Here is a 17,896-nt window from a genome sequence, read left to right as displayed (position 1 = left end):
CTATTATTTTTAATGGACACAATTAAGACTGCATGGAACTGTATGGAAAAATAACTATCGAATAATCTGTCCAGTAAGAAATTCCTCTATATAGATGCGAATTCATATAAGTGAATATCCGTTAGAATTAAAATAAAATTAAGTATTTCTATAAACGAATTTTATTTAAAATTTATTGGTTTTTGGACGTTCACATATATATACGAATTATATATGAATAAAGATGTGTATAAATGTTGAAATACATATGTATATACGTATTATAAAAAATTATTTAAAATATTATCTATTGTCCATCAGCAAATATTTTCAAATTATTTAAAGTCTGGAGTTGATGTTGTAGTTGCTCATTCATGGCCTTTATATTTTCCTGAACAGTTTGTAAAGTGTGGTGTAGATTCTTTTGCATATTTTCCGCAACTATGGGATCGTAATTAAAGTTAACTCCTGTGCCATCGCTTGTATAGTTCGCAGTGTTTAAATTAACCATGTTTCCATCTCTGTACGCAACCACACGAAGTGAGGCATTACTGTTTGGATCAATTGAAGAACTCTCAGAGTTCGATTTTAAAATAGAGCCAGTTTTTGACAAACAAGAAGTTTTTCGTATTAACTCTGATGGGTTTCCAGAATTTTTATATTTTTCAACTTCACAGCGATCAGCATCTGAAGGGCAATCCATTTTGTCACACTTAAAGTTATCTAAGCGATATAATTGAAACATCTGTTAATGGTAAATAAATTTTTTAAAATTTCTTGAGTACTTACTACCAACAATCGAAACTTCTACATCATCAATGACGCTGTAGCTGTCCGCAGAAATTTCCTCAACTGAGACAACAGTGACAATGACGAGTACGAACAATTTTGCTATTTGATTTCTCATTTTATAAATTTTTGTCTAAAATAGAGAAATTTTTATAAGAATACTTTATTTATAATTCATAAATTTTTCTGTAATTATAAATAATTATAAGTTTTACAAGACAAACCCCAATTATAAATTTATGGTAAATCCTTTCGAAATCATTTAGGTTTAGAAAAATATTCAATAAAAAAAAATGATTTGTTATTCCTTGAGGGGCCATGAGCCCCTAAGAGCGAGTACATAAAGCAACCTGTCTGATTGTAACACAACCTTTACGTGGCGCTCTTGGACATCCCTGTGGGTATGGTACCCGTTAGGCATCTGACAGGATGCCTTGAAATTGGAAACCGTTAAAGTTGATGACCATGAAAATGCTTAACTGACAATGATTTACGAATAAGCTGTCTCTATTCAACTGGCGGAAAACCTCAATAAATGAGATGTTGACTTCACTGCCATTCAGGAAATGCGATGGATAGAATAAAGCTGCTATAAAAGAGCAAACTGGGATGTATAATACAACTGCCATGCAAAAAGGCTTGAATTTGGATGAGGTTTTGTGGTAAGCAAGAGAGTGTCAAAATCAGTGCAGTGATTCACACATTCTACACTTCGTAACAAGAGAAAATTGTTCAACATCGCTCAACAACCCCTCACGAGCCGACAATTGAAAAAGACGATTTAATCAAAGGTATCTTCTATGCAAGACTCCCGAAAATTAATATGGCGCGAAACATGGTAGTATGTAGCACTAAATTCTCATACGGCGATATTTATGAGACAACAATTAGTACGATCAATCAACACGAAATCAGATTGATCATTTCATGGTTCACGTTCGGCTCGCTTTAAATGTGTTGGATATGCGTTAATTTCGTGCTCCAAATATCGATTCAGACCACTACTTTGTCGTAGCTAAGGTAAGCATGCACCTTAGTAGCGCCAACAACGTACGCTTTCTATACAAAAAAAAACTTGACCTCGGTAAGCTGTCATCAGGAGAGACTTCCAAAGTCTTCGCCGCTCAACGCTGTAGCTGATTAAACTATCAACCGTTCCGTCCCGCAATTGCCAATAGGGACATATCTTTCACTACGTACGCACAACTGCGGCAGATGTCAGTGGTTTCCAACGTCCCCCACGCCGAAACTAATGAAGTGATGGGAAGTGTCGCCAAACTACTGCTGTGAAAAACCACGCGAGAACAGAATCGGAATATGAGTAAGGTAGAGAGGCAGATATTTAGACGAAAGAAACGAGACGAAAGGTGCAAGCGGGAAGAAGTTGAGATGTGCAGAAACAGGAATGCCGGCAACAGTAGTATCATTGGGCGTAGCAACCGTGATGTTACAGCTGCCTTTGCTACTGTCAAAAAGGAATCTGGAAGGATGGGTTTAGCGGTAAATGAACGTAAAACGTATACACATGTCGACTACTGGTAGAAATATTCGTCTCTCGGATGCCAAGTTAGTGGCTGGCGACTATACTTACGAACTTGTCAAACATTTCACTACATTGGCACCTCCGCAAAAAACAAAAATGATGTCAGTCTGGAGATTAGATGAAGAATCACAATTGCTAATAGATGCTATTAAGAAATCAATAAGCAATTGGGATGTAGAGCTTGCACTCGACAAAAAATATTTACGATCTATAAGTCGCTCATACGATCTGTGCATCTGTATGGCAGAGAAACATGGACGTTATCACCGAATGGTGAAGCAGCACTGGGAGTTTTGGAGAGAAAAGTTTTTCGTAAGATCTTTGGTCCTCTACGAGTTGCGGACGACTACCGCATCCGAATAAATCACGAGCTGTCCGGCTTCATCACAATTTGATTCGTGATAGAATAATTGATATAATTCAGCAAATTAAGATACAGCAGCTGCTGGCTTGGTGATGTCATGGGAATTGATGAAGTTGATCCAGCAAAAAAGTATTTGAAGCAGTATGTGGAGGAAGAAGGTAAAGTGGCATGAGACTGGAGAAAGCGCAAAAACGCAGCAGAAGCAACAAATGCTGAGATAGGTCGAGACCCGGTAAGGAGATTCTATGACCAATTAATATAAAATAATTATTATATATATTATTATCAATTACAATACTATTAATTTTATTCGCTACCAGTAACTCTATTTACTGTATTATAAGTTTTATTAATAAAAGTTACTTCGTTTCTTTAACACTAGAAGCACTATTTCAGTGGAGCCGCAGGTAGACATTAAGAAATTTTACTACTAATAGAGATACGAAAGTGGATGGCTGGTATAAAAAATAGGACTACCCTTGTAATAAACTATACAGAAGTAGTACATCCCGATTTATATACTGTCTCTTATATTGAAACAGAGAATGGATCACGAAACTGTAAATCACTGATATTCAAAACTGTTGAATATAACAAAATGTTCTAGTTTCATTAATATTATATTAAAAATTGTTTTTTTCAACTGTATTTTGAAGTAACAAATCTTATATAATTAATTAAATAAAAGTTTTACGGGCAATTTTGATTTCTTCAAAAAAAATGTTGAAAATCTGTCTTCTGTATTAGACATGAATTTCGATATAATAATACCATAGTTCTTAATAAAAAATTTTTTAAGAAATAATTATTATTTATATTTTTCTAATTATGGTACATTAAAAATCAAAATGTTAACATACGTGAGATTGTTCACTTGCTTTACTTTTCACTAATACTAATTTTAGTTATAATTTTATGTAATTTAAAATTTATTATTTTAAAAGAATATTGTTCTAATAATTATAAATTATTAATATTTTATTGAAATTATTTAAACTGACAAATATGAATACTTGGATGAGTGTCTGCTTTATCCAAAAGTGTCACCTTTACTCCGTTTCTGTTCGCAACTTTAAACGACTGAACTCCAAGCAGTAATTCGATATATTTTTATATAGTTTATTGGAGGGAGAGATAAGAGATCTTAATTTCCGGAAATCTGTTTTGAAGTTGTTGAACGTGATTTTATTTGTATTGATAATTACTTCTGTTTACTTCTGAACTATCAGAAATAAAGCAGATGAATTGTAGTTATATAGCATTACTATTATTTTTAATGAACACAATTAAGACTGCATGGAACCGTATGGAAAAATAACTATCGAATAATCTGTTCAGTAAGAAATTTTCACCATATAGGTACTCATGAATGGTGACGCGAATTCAGAGTTTAATCCTAGTAAAAGTAGTTAAAGATTTGTGATCAACATATGGATGAAGAATTTGTGATCGAAAAATCCTTAATTGTTACTTTTTTATTTAAAGTGAATTTATTCATAATTATCTACATAAGGCTTTTAGAGTTTTGAATATCTAAGTGATTATCCGATAGACTAAAATAAAACTAAGTATTTCTATAAACGAATTTTATTTAAAATTTATCGGTTAAGTTGCTCGTTCACATATATATATGAATTAATGTCTGTATAAATGTTGAAATATTTATGTATATACGTATCATAAAAAATTATTTAAAATAATCCATTCGGAAATATTTTCAAATTATTTAAAGTCTGGAGTTGATGTTGTAGTTGCTCATTCATGGCCTTTATATTTTCCTGAACAGTTTGTAAAGTGTGCTGTAGATTCTTTTGTATATTTTCCGCAACTACAGGATCGTAATTAAAGCTAATTTGTTTTCCATCGCCTGTAGTAGAATAGCTTGCAGTGTTTAAATTAACCATGTTTCCATTTCTGTATGCAATCACACGAAGTGAGACATTACTCCTTGGATCAATTGCAGATTTTTCAGAGTTTGTTTTTAAAATAGAACCAGATTTTGAAAAACAAGTATTTTTTCGTATTAACTCTGATGGGTTTTCAGAATTTTTATATTTTTCAACTTCACAGCGATCAGCATCTGAAGGGCAATCCATTTTGTCACATTTAAATTTATCTAAGCGATATAATTGAAACATCTGTTAATGGTAAATAAATTTTTTAAAATTTCTTGAGTACTTACTACCAACAATCGAAACTTCTACATCATCAATGACGCTGTAGCTGTTCGCAGAAATTTCCTCAACTGAGACAACAGTGACAATGACGAGTACAAAAAATTTTGCTATTTGTTTTCTCATTTTATAGATTTTTGTCTAAAATAAAAAAAATACTTTTTTTATAATTCATAAATTTTTCTGTAATTATAAATAATTATAAGTTTTACAAAACAAACCCCAATTATAAATTTATGGTAAATCCTTTCGAAATCATTTAGATTTAGAAAAATATTAATCGAATGATTGTAATAATTCTGCATAGAATCATCGAAGCACAATTGAGGCTTAATAGTAAAAGAATTGTTTGTTTTTGTTTAGAAACTATCTAATAAACTTTAAAACAACGAACATTGGAAATGAACTTAATCAACAACTAATACGTAAGTTATTACCATCAACTCATCAACAACAAAAGTGTTGAATATCTTTCAGTCGATTAAGATCTGAACTGTGATCAATCTCTGCTTGTGATCGATCAGCAGATCCTGCAGAAAGTCCTAAATTCAGCTATCTGATCTGTAGGCGACTTGTAATAGGAGAGATTAAACTGTTTGTAGCTTATTCACACGGAGATTAAAAAGAACCCTTCGTGTATGGTTATTTACTTAAATACAATCATACTAAATAGTAGACGGCTAAAATGTCATAGCTGTAAGCTTTATGTATATAATGTAATTGTTATTAATTTCTATGTAATACAACAATTTTAAAATGACTTAAAAATAAAGCTAATAATACTACTAATAAAAAAAATACTACTAAATAGTATTTGAGGTATAGCAGTTTTGCCCACACATACCTTTGTATCAATCAAAAATATAGAATTAGCATAGAATTACTTTCAAAAAATAAGCTGGATTTAATTTTTTAACATAAAACTAAGCTTAGGTTTTTTATTGGTAGTTTATTTAATAAAATATTGTTCCATCAATTTTCATGATTCTCTATTCTCCATGTATAATTTAATTGAAATAAAATAATCTTGAAATAAAAAATAAATCAACGTAAAATATTTTGTTAAATAATTAACATTATTCGCGAATAGTAGTTTGCAGTAATTCTATTTAATGTATTATAAGTATTATAAATAAAAGTTACTTCGTTTCTGTAACACTGAAAGCTCTATTTCAGTGGATCCGCCGGTAGGCGTTAAGAAATTTTACGACTAATAGAGATACGAAAGTGGCTGGCTGGTATAAAAAATAGAACTACCCTTGTAAAAAACTATACAGAAGTAGTGCATCCCGATTTATTTACTGTCTCTTATATTAAAACAGAGAATGGATCACGAAATTGTAAATCACTGATATTCACATTTGTTAATTATAACAAAATGTTCTAGTTTTATTAATATTATATTCAAAATTATTTTTTTCAACTGTATTGTGAAGCAGAAAATTTCATATAATTAATAAAATTGTGAATTCTTTCAAAAATGTTGACAATCTGTTTTCTGCATTAAAAATGTGGATTTCGATGTAATAATACCACAGTTCTTAATAAAAATTTTTTTGAGAAATAGTTATTTATATTTTTCTTATTGTATTTAAAATTTAAATGCTAAATAAGTTTTATTTAATGTAAATGTATATGTTGCTACAGAAAAATTAAACAATTAATTATGATTTGATTATTTCGAGATACTAATTGTGAACTAAATACATAAGTTTAAGGGTTAATAAACTCGTTTTTATTCTAAGTTAAGTTTGGAATCGAAGTAGGTCAAATACTTCCCAGTACCAAGTTTGTTAGTCCGGTGAAATTCAAATCGTGTCACGCATTTAATTATATTTATTTGAATTTTTTGTAGTAATATATGGTGTCACACTTCGTTAATTTAAATAAACATAATTTTAATTTAATTTAATTCAAATATATTTCTATTTTATATTTACTTCACATTTAAAATTTAAGTAACAATCTCGTAATTTACTATATATTTAACACTTTCTATTTATTTAGTATTTACTGAACTTACTAAATCTGTAAATCATACGTAAACTACGCTTTGGATGTCAACTCCTACACTAAAGATACTTCGTGTTCGCAATTTCAAGTGTACTGAGCTCAAAATAGTAGCTTAAGAAACTTTTATAAAACTACAGAAATTAAGAGAGCGAGTAAATAAATGAATACGTGGGGCGCAGGGGCGGTTTTCAATATAAAAATATCTGACTCTTTAAATATTTTGAAATATACAATTAAATTCGTAATAACTTTTTATTTAATAATATTCAACTCAATTGAAAATGGGTATAATTTGGATATGTTGTATAATTTAGTGAATAATAAATGTCAATTTGCCGATAATATTTCTTAAAAAAAAGTTAATTAATTAATTATTAATTATTAATTAAGCGTAAATAATTTTTGTAAATGAAAACATCATTTCAATAAAAATTAGATTTTAAAATACTTAGAAATTTTAACACATTTTAATGCCAAAAATTATATATTCCATTCATATTTTATTCATATTTTAAATTCAAACGGTTAAGGACAGTTTTTACCGAATAAACTTATGATCGAAATAATGTATACAATTTTTAACGATATCCGTAAATACATTAAGACTGAAAAGTTTTCGGAAATTCTCATTTAAAATTCGCGCGCTGTATATTTTTCGATATTTTAAGTTTATGTAGTTTGGCAGCACTGTCCTTAATTACTATGCCAAAAATGAGCTCGATCTGTCAGACAGTTCGTTTACGGCAGCTGTTGAAACCAGTTCACCTCAGTAGTGCGTTGCGAAATGTCTTCGACGGTCGTACGACCGTCCTGGAAGGCTTTGTACCACTCATAAACTTGAGTTTTCGATAAAACTGATTCCCCATAAGCCTTTTGTAGCATTCGCAACGATTCTGCACACGAAATTTCGTTCGAAACACAAAATTTGATGCAAACTCTTTGTTCAATATTTTTTTCCATTGTTTTTTTCGCAACGCCCTACTGAGGTGAACTGGTTTCAACAGCTGCCGTAAACGAACTGTCTGACAGATCGCGCTCATTTTTGGCATAGTAATTAAGGACAGTGCTGCCAAACTACATAAACTTAAAATATCGAAAAATATACAGCGCGCGAATTTTAAATGAGAATTTCCGAAAACTTTTCGGTCTTAATGTAATTTTGATAATGATGTTTAGATGCTTATTAAAGTATAACGTTCAGAATATTATCAATTAATTACAAACTGCAGAACACAGTTTACAATTTAGATAACTTGAATGACCCCATCAATAACTGGATCAACTCTGGGAACAGACTGATCTAGCTGTTGAATTTATTGTTTATATAAATGATTGAAAAGTTCTAATTAGACGTCTTTTGTAATAGAAAAACACTAAACATTTACTTGGATGAATTTGTGATCGCTATTATTAAAGATTGGATTGCCTATGTTTAAAGTCTTGGTGGCGTGCTGCCAATCAAGGAAACTGTTTCCTTGAATGAAATAAGTTCTCCCACAGAAGCATATATGAACTATTATTTCAGTCAATCGCTAGAACAATTTTCTCCCAAATACAGTTTATAATAATGTAGATAGATGTTAGATAGATGTTAGTTCCGCTGAGAATAATGGTTGAATGTATTGAAACTATTTTAAATGTTTATGGTTTTTGCCGTTATTAGTTTTATTAAATAGAATTGCTTATCTATCTAATTAAAAGCATTAGATACCCTTCATAGAATTTTGATTCTACGTAAAGGTTTCATTTATATGATAATAAATATAATCTGTAATACTATATAAATAATAAAATATATAATAAAACGAATTAAGAGGAGTTATATATTTATTTTCCACGCTCATATCTTATTAGCTATTGAAGTTTTAGGCGTTTATGGTGAGGACATTCGTTTGCTCCCAAAATATATGTGTGCTAAGTTTCATTCGCAGAGCTTATAAACTAAAAGAGTGATTTCCGATGAAACAGACAAACAAGTAGCTATAGACGGGTATGATTAAAAGGACTCAGTTCATCCAGTAGATTTAGAATATACATACTTTATGTAGACCATTAAACAATTTTGACAAACCTGATGAATTCTTTCTGCATTATAAAAATTGGAGTGATACTGCGACAGTCCAATGATATCAGTGATCATTCAAGATTAGTTTCAGAATTTTAATATATTAATTTATTGTATAGAAAAAAGTCTAATTAATTGTCAAATATAAAAAACAGAATGTTCAATGTACATGTTGCTGCGTTGCCCTAAAACCACTAATAAAAGTGGTACCAATCCCTTGTAGTAGTTGATGTACAGAAATAGGACATACTATTTGTAAGTTGACGTTTGATTGCATCTTTCAAAATTTACCTCCACTACCAGATAAGAGCAGAATATTCTATGTGGTAACATTGTAAAAGATATACATTTATGAGATAATTTCAAAAATAGAATATGAACAAACAACATGACCGTTTCAAAAATTATTTTTTAATTGATGGAGAGTAAAACCTACATTTTTTCGGTTTGCATTTCTGCATCCGAAGCTTTCCGGGCAGTGTTTCCATTTGTTATCGATTGTTAAAAATTTGAATAAAATAAGATAAAAGTTAAATTAAAATCGTTGAATTGTCATGCTATTAACTGTACTTATATAGTCGATCCAGGAGCGATTTTGACAAAAACAAGATCTTTACTATACATTATATATAAAACATATTATTGGTTTTAAGTGGGTTATTGTATAATGTTATAGACTTTGTGATTATCAAATTTAAGTGAAAACTTTGACAACAAGTATAGCTTAAAAATAGCTATTTCCGATATTTCAAAATTTTCATTTCGGGAATGAGTTTATTGAAATTAATCAGGTAAATTTATCCGTATATGAATCATAAATAACTATCATTGTAGGCTTACAAAACAGTGAATCAAAGGTATACTTTCTATGCTGAAGGCTTTGTCTATATATATAAAATTAAAAGCAATATGAAGACATTGAATCATGATATGAAATGATTCTAAGATTCGTTGCGGTCCGACATGCATTAAAAACACTAACTGCTCCTTAGTGTCCTCAAATTAAGTAACAACTTATAAGGTATGATTCCAAAGTGGTTTAACGGCTTTTATTGTGGGTGTCATGATGCCATGATTTCCAAGTTACGAATATAGTGAATAAAATCCTTGAATAGTAAATGAAGATCTCCTTATAAAGGTATATCTGTAAAGGTAGCACGAGAGTATTAATGTAGTATAAATTGATTTTTCCAGAATGTTTAGATATGAAGTAAATGTGAGGAAGGTAACTTGTACTATGTATGACCCTATTTAATCGAAAACATAATTTGGAATCAATATCAACGTTCTCCAAAGAATTTCAGCATTAACTTAAAATCAACCATAGAAGAAACCTGAATGCTCTACCATATCTTGGAAAAGAAAACACTTTCAAAACACTAGAATTCTCCATTAACAGAAAAGTTAAAGTTTTGGGTTACACGTAGCATAATAAGGAGAAACTACTTCGAAAAAACTAGAACAACATTATGCGTCGATCTTGGATCTCTGATATAATGGTATTAAAAAAAAACCAATTTCAGAAAACAAATACAATAACTACAATAATTACAATAACTATATGTCAACACATTAAGCATTATCTGCAACAGCAAGAGTAGATAATGACCAATTTGTTGAATTACGTTGTAAGGAGCTGAGATATTCATCGTAATCAGAAGGATTTAGTGCCAACTGAATTTTATTTACTTCTAAACCAAAAATTATAGTTTGCTGGTAAAAAGTTTCAATCGACTATTTAAGAAAATTTATTTAAAAGTTAACTAAAACGAAACTACTGTCATTTATCACTGATTTTTTAAAAAGCCTTATATGTGTATACACTACATAATATGCTATATGTATGTAGCTACAGCTTCTATATTTGATGTAATATATCATTACGTTATAAGTTTGTTAATAGTAATAATAATAATAATGTATAGTATATTCATAGCTTATGAAGAGCCGTACAATATATGCGAATATTTTACAGAATTGAATACATGAAAACTTTAAACAATAATTAGGTGGGGGCTAACCTTTTAACACAAACCGCTACCGTTCAAATTAGTTTGTGTGACCTTAGTCATTTAATTTTGTATTGAAAAATAGAATTATTTCTCTTTTATAGCTGATAACAACTTTTCAATTACAGCAGGTGTCTGTATAGCTCTTCCATGCATCTCAGCATGTATGAGTCATGATTATTTAAAAGCAATTGCGACTTTATATGTCAATGTTACGGTCTGAAAATAGTCTGGATCATTCAAGTGGGAGCGATTCTATGATTTTATAACTATTCATATTGTTATCACAAGATGTATCATTTTTTTATATATTACTTGGCCGTTTGTAAAAAACTTTCGAGGGAATTTTCAACAATAAATTTTTATAATGCCAAATATTTTAAAAGCAAAACAATTTAAATATTAATTACTGATAACAAATATTGCGACACACTTATTTGATTTTAGTTGGTAATATTGTACATATTTGTACTTAATATATTGCTTAAAAGGTGACAGTCTATTAAAAGAGTTTATATTATTAATATTTACTCAAGACTTTCTTGTTGTTAAGCCTACTATTTGCAGCAGATGTCATAAATATGGTGCGTTAATTACTTTTAATTGAAAAAAAGATCTGTAGATTTGATGGCGTTGTGAAAAAATTTTTTTTTATTAAAATCCCCAAGAATATTTCTTGATTTTATTAAATGTAATTTTTTTTAAAAAAAAACTAATTTCTAAAAAAAAACTAATTTTGGAACGAGAGGGACGGGGTAAAGTTTAAAAGCGGTTGTAACAAAATTAAATTTTTTTTTGTATGTCAATGTGTGTACAAATATAGGTTTGTGGTATTATAGAGATCACAGGAATCTACTTAGACCAATTGTGTATAAAACACAAATATGTTTAAATGATCTGGACCCTTTAAGATCATCTGAATCTACCTTTAAGTGCTCTTAAGCTAACTGAGATCCTTTAAAACCTGTTTTTTTTGAATGTTTTGTAGACTTGACAAATCAGCAGATGTAAATGATTTAATTTACCTTTCTTAAAGAAAGAATTAGAAAACCCATTTTATACCACTCACTTTGTCAATTTGCAAATTTAGCATTTCCTTTATCAGCTTAAAATTTTATATTTTCGATTGATTTTGACTGTTCTGGAGATGATTTTTTGTTACTACTGCACCGCAATTTATCACGATAGAAGCCAGGAATGTAAATTTGGTAAGGAATAAAAAAAAAAATAAATAAATTTGAAATTTTACAAATTCCAAAAGTAAGTCGATTCTTGAAGCTCTTGAATTAATTGTAGAAAATGTATGTATTTCAACCCATAAGTTATTTAGTGTTAAAGCAAAAAAAAAAGAAACCAAACAAGTTACTTAATTAATATTAATTCAATTTTCGTATACCTGAACTAGATGATCTCTTAACGGAAATCAAGCATATGGCATCTTTACAATCATAATTCAATTATAATCTATAATTTTTTGTCCAGTTTATTCACAAAATCATATAGATATAAAAAGATAAGATAAGATAAAGCATAATTCAGTTATAATCAGTTATATAATATATCTTTTCCAGTTTATTCACAAAATCATGTAGATATAAAAAAATAAGGAATAACTATTTGTTGACGTCAATACTTATCATTGTACCCCTCTTTTCGCATGCTTTACTAGACATTGCCTTTTTGTAGATATTACCTTGAGAATAATTTTGATCAACTGATTTCTGGGCTTTAGAATATGCTTACTCTATGCTCGCTTTCTCAATTTAATAAATTTGAAATTGTCAGTGAATAAAAACTAAATTTCAAATGGTCAATCCATACTAATTAATCTGATGAAGTTAATTAAACATTTAATGTATAACTAGTGAGATATCTAATTACTTGATAATTTATTATGAATACTGTGATTCTAGAGCTCCACTTTGGTCTGTTGGTCGAATATCTCTTCCATTGGAGGAATCACTCTGAGACTGTTAATGTATAATGCACTTGCGTAAGGGAATGTAAAGCCAAACTTGTTCTTTATGAATATCACCTCTTGAATTAAGCTTTGAACATAATCAAAGTTTGTTTCAAGAGAAACAAAGAAGGTCTTTATTTCTTTCATATTAAATTCAAAATATATTTGGACGGGATTATTTCGCATATTCGGGTTCGAGCGTCGCATACTTGATTTGAAAAAAAATAATAATTGTCTCATTGTGTTATAAATATTATTGGTGAGTTATATGAGACATCACTAGCTCAATTTTAGTCATGATTTTGTTTTATTACTTGCATTTATCTGTACGTTCCATCTATTTAAACAACTTTTTGCATATTATTTATATTTTTCTATTTTTTCTATTTTATTTTATATTTACTTATTTTTTTTTTTTGCAAAAAATTTTTAGTTATTTGTAAAATGACTAATAATTGTTCATGTGAATCAGAAAATATTATTCATACAGGAATAGTAACACAAACTATAAAGAAATTTTAAACACCTATGTAGAACTGTAAAACTGTAATTCTCCAAGAATATACGCAGCAAAATTATAAAATGTGATTAAAACACTATGATTTCAGACTTCTATATACCATTTGAACAGATATTTGATAATAGTAAAATCAAAATATTTTAAACTGGAGCATTTAAACACTAATCTTCCAAAAATGTAATAAAAACTCACATGATATTTATTACAGAAATGTGATTCTTAAGAGTTTGTAAAGAATTGTATGTATAGAAGATATCTTTTTTATTAAAATGAGCAAATGGCTTTAAGCAAAACTTCCGAAAACGTTATTAAAAAATATATCTCATGTATACCTATTACAATGAAACCAATTGATTAATGGATATAGTAAGAATTCTCTTATTTTGTAGATCTAAAAAAAGGTTGAAACCAGTTATAGTACTAGCTATAGATATAGAAATTTATATAGCTCAATATACATAGATATGATAAGATATGTTTTTATAGAAAAGTTCCATAATTATAAACATTACTGATTTAAGCGGGTCGTTAGTTGGAAATTTACAAGTTCGAGTTTCAAAGAACGGATTATTTGTATTACCAAGAAGGAATTAAATAGGAGCATAATCTTAATATGCTTTTAGCCATCTATATGTTTTATAGAGTAGAAACGAATGTGTCAACATTAGAAAAAAACCAAATAATTGGATTTAGCGGAAAGCATATAAAACAGCCACTGTAAAATGATCTGTCGAAAAAAAAAATTTTTATTTAGCGAAATAGTTCAGACTTTTACTACAATTGTTGTCTAAGTACATATATACAATAAGTACATTTTATACAATAAAATGTATAATTCTAAGTCATTGTAAAATAGAAAATAGATGTTGATTCTATTCAACGCATACCAAGGTGATGTTGTTTTACATCAAATGGATTATGTCATTGAAATTAAAGGTTTCAGACAATGGAATTAAGGTTTTACTACTAGTAGCTTAATTGCCTGACTTATATCTCATAGAAACTCTATGGTCTGTGATCAGAGTGTAGAAAAAGCAAAATTTTCAAATAACTATGATTTGAACAATATTCCAGCAGTCAGCAGAGCTCTTCAATATCTGAATTTAATAAATATGCTCTTAGGTGAAACGAAACGTTCTCCTTACAGATAGCACATATTTTTATATTGTCTTTCAATTAAAAGCAAATACTTCTCTTTCGCTATATTTGAAGTCCAAGTTACCACTTTTAGTGCACATAACAATGAATCTGAAACCGCTTATATATAGTGCATTTAAAGCACATCGTACAAAGCAAGAACGGAATATTTAGTTTTATTAGCAATTAGAGTACAAGAATCAGGTCGTACAAATGGCATTCCAATTTCGTGTATTACTTTAAACATTACATTTAGAAAATACCACAGACATCTAATAAAAGGATGATTTTTTGCACTTCCTAAATATTCATTAAATTAAACAAATTCATTAAATAATTAAATATTGGTTTAAATATGTTTAAAATTTGTTTATTTCTTCTTCTTTCTATTGACTTATAATATTCTTTCTGTTGTAGTTCGTTAAACTAAAGGAATTTGAGAAATGTATATATAGTTCCTTAAATGTTCAGCAGCATTTTTGCGGATTTTTTGATATATTGTTTCAGTGAGATATTCCGTTTTGTAATCTAACTTGCATTTCATGGAGATAATCATCTGTGTTACATGGATGGTTCCAGAACTATGGAAGGAGTCAGTGGGTGCGGGAGTCTATGGGGTTAAGCCAAAAGAGGAAATATTTCCGAGTAGCAGTCAAGAAAACTCAGTTTTTCTGGCCGAAATACACGCAATTTAACTATGTCTTACAAAATATAAAGGAAAACCCAACACAGAGCTTCATATTATATCATATTGCGTCAAAATCATTCTGCGGTTCTTCATGCAGCTTTTTAAACTTAAAATTAATGAATGACTGGAAACAGCATGTCAAACGGATTGGGATAATGTAATTGCAGGCGAAGAAGCTAAGGAGTTCATGCCGAATCTATCAAAAGCCAGAACTAGGGAGCTTCTAATGCTGAACAGTAAAGGCATTCGACTTGTCATAGGGTTTCTCACTAGACCTTGCGGAGGGAAAAAGTATCCAACCAACGTAGGTATTATAAGAGGTAATAACTATAGGCTTTGTCACGAAGAAGAGGAAACAGCAGTGTCACTGATGCATCATTCTGTGAAAATCTTGCCAGATTAAGACTTCTATACTTATTAACTGTCGTTATAACGGAATCAGACAATATTTCTCCAAAGGACATAATGGAGTTTTTAGTAATGGAATCAGACAATATTTCTTCAAAGGATATAATGGCATTTTTAACTGGTACTCGCCTGCGAAAGTAAAGTGGGTGTGTCACAATAATGCTCAAAGTATACAGTGACGTGGTGAAAAGTACCCAACCTTTTTAAAATTTATCTATCTATCTTATATTCGTTTTACACTTCCTGTTGTGTTAACTAATTTTATATAACGTATTTATATTGCTTCCTTAGATACGAGTATAGTATATTCACTTATTAAATTAAATATTCGTTACTACTGTAGTTTCCATATAATGTGCAAAGGACTTTTAAGATATATGTTTACAAAATATGTTTTATAAAAATAGTTAATTTTAATTTACATTTTGATTTTATAAAATAAGTTTCTCAGTATTAAACTGATTTTTTTTCAAAAATAAATTGTTTATTTTGTCTGCATTTACCATTATTTATTTTTATATAGCATTGTATTGTGAGTAACATTGTGAGTAACATAATATGCCACTTACTCTCAATAATATGAAAGTTTTAAAATAAATAACAATATAATACTACATCTAGTAATATATATTATGTGAAAAATATGTGTATATATTTTTATTCACAACATTTACAATAACAATACGACTGAATACAAAATAGTAAATAATCATTTGATTGTTTCTTAATCAGTCCTAACCATATTTAAATAAACGCTCTTAGTATCATCCTAAGATACTTCTGTTGATGAAGTATAGTACGAGTAGATTGCGAATTCCACATCTTGTAACTTGAGAGAATACTTAATATAAATTATGTATGCTACAAATAAATAAATCTACATTACATGTATATTTGCACTTACATACATAAGTATCTACGAATATGTATCTTAACAAAGTAAAATGAAACTTCGAACGTCGTCTATGAAGACATAAACATTCTAATTTAACAAATCTTCTATAAATCCAACACGTCTCATCGTATACATTCAGAGATACAAGCACTGGCAGATCCATTTGGGAAGGTTCGGTATATTTATGCAATAAATACACGTTCCTGGATATATAAGGCTTGTACGTTGAAACCAATGCTGCATGAATTAAGCGGTAAACACCCATTAGCACTTTGGCACTCAATCGATCGTGTTCTTAACATAAAATTTAAAATAAAAATTTAGTAAATAAAAATTAAACTACAAGATATTTCAATAGCAAAGCCTGCAAAAACAAAACGCGTGCTTAAAGGAGTTGTTTTATTACTAAGAGCAACATCTGCACAACGACAAAAACAATAAAACTAAAACGAACTCTAGTCAAAGATGCGACAACAAACTCTATATACGTGGCAGCAATGCACAAAATTCATCACCAGCAAAACCAACACCAACACCAACACAAACATCAGCAACAACTAAAACCAACAACAATACCAAAAGATGCACGTACCTAACAATTTATTTAATACGACGTACGTGCGCTTTAATAAAGGCTTGCAATACCGAGCCTCTGCAGAACTGTGTATCCTGCGCATTCTAAGACTTGAAGTTCTCATAGAAACCACGCCGAACTGCAACGAATTTGACGATGGCCTAAGCACTGCAACAGAAATGTGTGGAGCAAGAATGAGGAGAAGTACAAGCAGATAAGGCGTTGCACTAATGAAGCCATAAAGACACGTCTTCAAGTTTCAAATTAAATAAAAGCCGCGTCGTGCGCTTTGCTACGTCACAACACCCACATACGGACACCGATACGATTCTGAGATATTTGCTATTCAGGAGGAACATTGCTCATAAATTCTGCATGGTTGGTCGTTGTGATTGAGCGAAATGCACTACATTACTCGTATATATAGTTCACGTGAAGCATTTTAAATTTTTCATACTTCAACTATTTTACAATTCTCTGAAAGAATGATTTTACTTTGAATTTTAAGTTTTTAAGCTTTTAGTTTTATATTTTAATTTAAATTTTACATAAAAACATTTTAAATTATAAAAGATATTATTGTGATTTTAATGATATGGGACCTTCAGAGTTAGAAGTTCTTGTGGTCGACGATTTCTTTACTTTGCTCTACGGGTGTCCCTAAACGCAAATCATGTTTTTGCGTCCCTTTATATAATTAAGTTGACAAAAACTTATTTTTAAACGTTATTCTATTATTAAAACCTATTATTCTGATTTCAAACTTTTGGTACTGACA

The 17,896-nt window shown here is 29.6% G+C and overlaps 1 protein-coding gene across 6 annotated transcripts; it reads right to left on the bottom strand.

Moving 5' to 3' along the window:
- Positions 1-261: 261 nt before the first annotated feature.
- On the bottom strand, positions 262-6,961 carry LOC119668146. Of its 6 annotated transcripts, none has more exons than XM_038077557.1 (3): positions 6,873-6,949; positions 769-901; positions 262-702 (listed from the first exon to the last, which is right to left on the bottom strand). In XM_038077557.1, the coding sequence occupies exons 2-3, from the start codon at positions 884-886 to the stop codon at positions 287-289; spliced, it is 534 nt and encodes a 177-aa protein (XP_037933485.1). In that variant the 5' UTR covers positions 887-901; positions 6,873-6,949; the 3' UTR covers positions 262-286. The 6 variants fall into 6 exon arrangements, with proteins under 6 accessions (XP_037933485.1, XP_037933487.1, XP_037933488.1 ...); XM_038077559.1 differs by lacking the exon at positions 6,873-6,949 and adding an exon at positions 3,677-3,775; XM_038077560.1 differs by lacking the exon at positions 6,873-6,949 and adding an exon at positions 3,689-3,775.
- Between the last annotated feature and the right edge of the window lie 10,935 nt (positions 6,962-17,896).

The sequence above is a fragment of the Teleopsis dalmanni genome, chromosome 1, assembly GCF_002237135.1.
Source record: "Teleopsis dalmanni isolate 2A chromosome 1, ASM223713v2, whole genome shotgun sequence".
Lineage (NCBI taxonomy): Eukaryota > Metazoa > Arthropoda > Insecta > Diptera > Diopsidae > Teleopsis > Teleopsis dalmanni.
This window is presented reverse-complemented; position numbering and strand designations above follow the sequence as displayed.

Excerpts from the sequence above, each read along its gene's own strand:
- LOC119668146 (XM_038077555.1), bottom strand. The coding sequence starts at position 4,975 with ATGAGAAAACAAATAGCAAAATTTTTTGTACTCGTCATTGTCACTGTT. Across the intron at positions 4,792-4,857 it reads AGAAGTTTCGATTGTTGGTA|ATAAATTTAAATGTGACAAA; the intron begins GTAAGTACTCAA and ends TATATCGCTTAG.